The following is a 4,654-nucleotide window of genomic DNA, read 5'->3' on the forward strand; positions in this document are numbered from 1 at the left end:
GCCCTCTCCTCTCTCCTCTCTCCTCTCTCCTCTCCCCTCTCTAGCCCTCTCCTCTCTCCTCTCTCCTCTCTAGCCCTCCCCTCTCCCCTCTCTCCTCTCTCCTCTCTCCTCTCTCCTCTCTCCTCTCCCCTCTCTAGCCCTCTCCTCTCTCCTCTCTCCGATCTAGCCCTCTCCTCTCAGTCCTTCTTCTCTCTCCTCTCTCCCCTATCCCCTCTCCTCTCTCCTCTCTCCTCTCTCCTCTCCCCTCTCTCCTCTCTCCTCTCTCCTCTCTCCTCTCTCCCCTCTCCTCTCTCCTCTCTCCTCTCTCCGATCTAGCCCTCTCCTCTCTCCTCTCTCCTCTCTCCTCTCTAGCCCTCTCCTCTCTCCTCTCTCCTCTCTAGCCCTCTCCTCTCTCCTCTCTCCTCTCTCCTCTCTCCTCTCTAGCCCTCTCCTCTCTCCTCTCTCCTCTCTCCTCTCTCCTCTCTCCTCTCTAGCCCTCTCCTCTCTCCTCTCTCCTCTCTCCTCTCTCCTCTCTCCTCTCTAGCCCTCTCCTCTCTCCTCTCTCCTCTCTCCTCTCTCCTCTCTCCTCTCTCCGATCTAGCCCTCTCCTCTCAGTCCTTCTTCTCTCTCCTCACTTGTACCACCCAGGGATAATTGTAAGTTATTTTTTCCGTTTTTGTTGAAATATTGTGTGTGATGAAATAAGATATTGACATTGTTATTGTTAGTGATAATATTCATTATAAAAAAAATTGTTTTCTCTCTTTTTGTCTCTCTCTCTCCCTCTCTGTCTGTCTCTCTTTAGCTCTGAGAGATAACCGCATAGAGCTGGTGAGAGCGTCGTGGTCCGAGCTGACCATCAGTATCAGTGAGATCACACTGGCTGACGAGGGGATGTACACCTGCTCTCTATTTACCATGCCTGTCAAGACAGCCAAGGCCTACCTTACTGTACTGGGTAAGGACACAGTACACACAGGAATACACACACACAGGCACGCGTTCCCATGCACATGTAGAAGCACACACACACACACACACACACACACACACACACATACACACACACAGTGTTTTCAGAGCATTTTAATCTATATTTTTCGTAGCTGTCTATTTACCACCACAGACCTCACTCAACGAGCTGCATATGGCCATAAGCAAACAAGAAAATGCTCATCCAGAGGCGGCGCACCTAATTTCTACCACGTGTGCAACTAGAGGTGAAAAAGACCTAGATAACTTTTACACCATTCATAGAAATGCATACAAAGCTCTCCCTCACCCTCCATTTGGCAAATCTGACAATAACTCCATCCTCCTGATTCCTGCTTACCAGTGACACGCTTGATACGGAAGATTTAAGATGAAGCAGATGCTAAGCTACAGGACTGTTTTCACTAACACATACTGGATATGTTCCGGGATTCATCCGATGTCATTGAGGAATTTACCACATGAGTCACCGGTTTCATTAATAAACGCATCGACAACGTCGTCCCCACAGTGACCATACGTACATATCCCAACCAGAAGCCATGGATTACAGGCAACATCCTCACTGAGCTAAAGGCTAGAGCTGCTGCTTTCAAGGAGCGGGACACTAATACAGAAGCTTATAAGAAATCACGCTGCGCCCTCTGATGAAACATCAAACAGGCAAAGCATCTAAGATCGAATCTTACTACTCCAGTGCTGACGCTCGTCGGATGTGGCAGGGCGTGTAAACTTTCACGGATTACAAAAGGAAACCCAGCCGCGAGCCTACCAGACGAGCTAAGTTCCTTCTATGCTCGCTTCGAGGTAAGCAACACTGAACCATGCATGAGAGCATCAGCTGTTCCGGAACTACTGTGTGATCATGCTCCCTGTAGCCGATGTGAGTAAGACCTTTAAACAGGTCGGATTACCAGGACGTTACTCAGAGCATGGACCAGCTGGCAAGTGTCTATGCTGACATGTTCAACCTCTCCCTGACCCAGTCTGTAATACCTACATGTTTCAAGCAGACCACCATAGCCCAGAACGCCAAGATAACCTGTCTAAAAAACTATCGCCCTGTAGCACTCAAATAAAATCAAATAAAGCTGTATTTGTCACATGCGCCGAATACAACAGGTGTAGACCTTACAGTGAAATGCTTACTTACAGGCTTTTGACCAACACTGCAGTTTTAAGAAAGAATACCAACAAAACAACAACAACAACAACAAAAAAGGTCTCACGGCTCACATCAACATCATCATCCCAGACACCCTGGACCCACTACAATTCACATACCGCCCCAACAGATCCACAGATGATGCAATCGATATTGCACTCCACACTGCCCTTTCCCACCTGGACAAAAGGAACACCTATGTGAGAATGCTGTTTATTGACTACAGCTCAGCATTCAACACCATAGTGCCCTTCAAGCTCATCACTAAGCTAAGGACCCTGGGACTGAACACTTCCCTCTGCAACTGGATCCTTGACTTCCTGACAGGCCGCCCCCAGGTGGGGAGGGTAGGCAACAACACATCCGCGACACTGACCCTCAACACAGGGGCTAACTGTAAGTCGCTCTGGATAAGAGTCTGCTAAATGACTAAAATGTAAATGTAAGAAATTTACTAGACAACAGAACATTATACTTCTCACTCCTGGAGATATTAGGAGTTCTCTAGCTATAGAATGAAGCACACCATTGACAGCACCTTGACTGGCTGCATCACTGCTTGGTATGGCAACTGCTTGGCATCCAATCACAAGGCGCTACAGAGGGTAGTGTGTACGGCCCAGTACATCACTGGGGCCAAGCTTCCTGCCTTCCAAGACCTATATACCAGGCAGTGTCAGAGGAAGGCACTAAAAATAGTCAGACTCCAGCCATCCAAGTCATAGACTGTTCTCTCTGCCACCGCACGGCAAGCGGTACCGATGCACCAAGTCCGGAACCAACAGGACCATGAACAGCTTCTACCCCCAAGCCATTAGACTGATAAATAGTTAGTTAAATTGTTATACCTGGACTATCTGCATTGACCCTTTTTGCACTAACTTTCTTTACTCGTCACACGCTGCTGCTACTGTTTATTATCCACCACTGTATTCCTGTTATATGTGCATATCTACCTCCATTACCTGGTACCCCTGCACATCGACTCAGTACTGGTACCCCTGCACATCGACTCAGTACTGGTACCCCGTGTATATAGCCAAGTTAATACCTCGTACCCCTGCACATCGACTCAGTACTGGTACCCTGTGTATATAGCCAAGTTAATACCTCGTACCCCTGCACATGGACTCGTTACTAGAACCCCGTGTATATAGCCAAGTTAATACCTCATACCCCTGCACATCGACTCAGTACTGGTACCCCGCGTATATAGCCAAGTTAATACCTCGTACCCCTGCACATCGACTCAGTACTGGTACCCCGCGTATATAGCCAAGTTAATACCTCGTACCCCTGCACATCGACTCAGTACTGGTACCCCGCGTATATAGCCAAGTTAATACCTCGTACCCCTGCACATCGACTCAGTACTGGTACCCCGCGTATATAGCCAAGTTAATACCTCGTACCCCTGCACATCGACTCAGTACTGGTACCCTGTGTATATAGCCAAGTTAATACCTCATACCCCTGCACATCGACTCAGTACTGGTACCCCGCGTATATAGCCAAGTTAATACCTCGTACCCCTGCACATCGACTCAGTACTGGTACCCCGCGTATATAGCCAAGTTAATACCTCGTACCCCTGCACATCGACTCAGTACTGGTACCCCGCGTATATAGCCAAGTTAATACCTCGTACCCCTGCACATCGACTCAGTACTGGTACCCCGTGTATATAACCAAGTTAATACCTCGTACCCCTGCACATCGACTCAGTACTGGTACCCCGCGTATATAGCCAAGTTAATACCTCGTACCCCTGCACATCGACTCAGTACTGGTACCCTGTGTATATAGCCAAGTTAATACCTCGTACCCCTGCACATCGATTCAGTACTGGTACCCTGTGTATATAGCCAAGTTAATACCTCGTACCCCTGCACATGGACTCAGTACTGGTACCCTGTGTATATAGCCAAGTTAATACCTCGTACCCACATGGACTCAGTACTGGTACCCTGTGTATATAGCCAAGTTATCATGGACTCAGTACTGGTACCCTGTGTATATAGCCTAGTTATCATCGACTCAGTACTGGTACCCTGTGTATATAGCCAAGTTAATACCTCGTACCCCTGCACCCGTGTATATAGCCAAGTTATCGTTACTCATTGTGTATCTATTATTACTTTTATTATTACATGTTTTATTTTTCTATTATTTCTCTATTTTCTTTCTCTCTGCGTCGTTGGGAAGAACCCGTAAGCATTTCACTGTTAGTCTACACCTGTTGTTTACGAAGTATGTAACGAATACAATTTGATTTGATTTGTAATAATCACACAAATATTGTTTCATTTCCTGGTGCTGAGATCGTTTTGGAGCCAATTAGTTTAAGCTAATGTTAATGGAAGGCTGAAGCTTGTTTAGGCCATTAGCAGACTGTGAAGGCTGAAGCTTGTTTAGGCCATTAGCAGACTGTGAAGGCTGAAGCTTGTTTAGGCGATTAGCAGACTGTGAAGGCTGTGAAGGCTGAAGCTTGTTTAGGCCATTAGCAGACTGTGAAGG

At 47.3% G+C, this 4,654-nt stretch overlaps 1 protein-coding gene across 1 annotated transcript in view; it reads left to right on the top strand.

The window, feature by feature from the left end:
* Nucleotides 1-784: 784 nt before the first annotated feature.
* Nucleotides 785-4,654, top strand: part of LOC311123561 (cell adhesion molecule 2-like) — a gene marked incomplete at both ends in the record, with an annotated part of 105,107 nt that continues 101,237 nt past the window's right edge. Inside the window, one exon of the mRNA XM_084197805.1 lies at nucleotides 785-937. Within this exon, the coding sequence (XP_084053931.1) occupies nucleotides 785-937 (153 nt within the window). The remainder of the gene's footprint in view (nucleotides 938-4,654) is intronic.

Source organism: Coregonus lavaretus (genome assembly GCF_964263955.1).
Source record: "Coregonus lavaretus genome assembly, contig: HAP1_SCAFFOLD_1378, whole genome shotgun sequence".
Classification (NCBI taxonomy): domain Eukaryota; kingdom Metazoa; phylum Chordata; class Actinopteri; order Salmoniformes; family Salmonidae; genus Coregonus; species Coregonus lavaretus.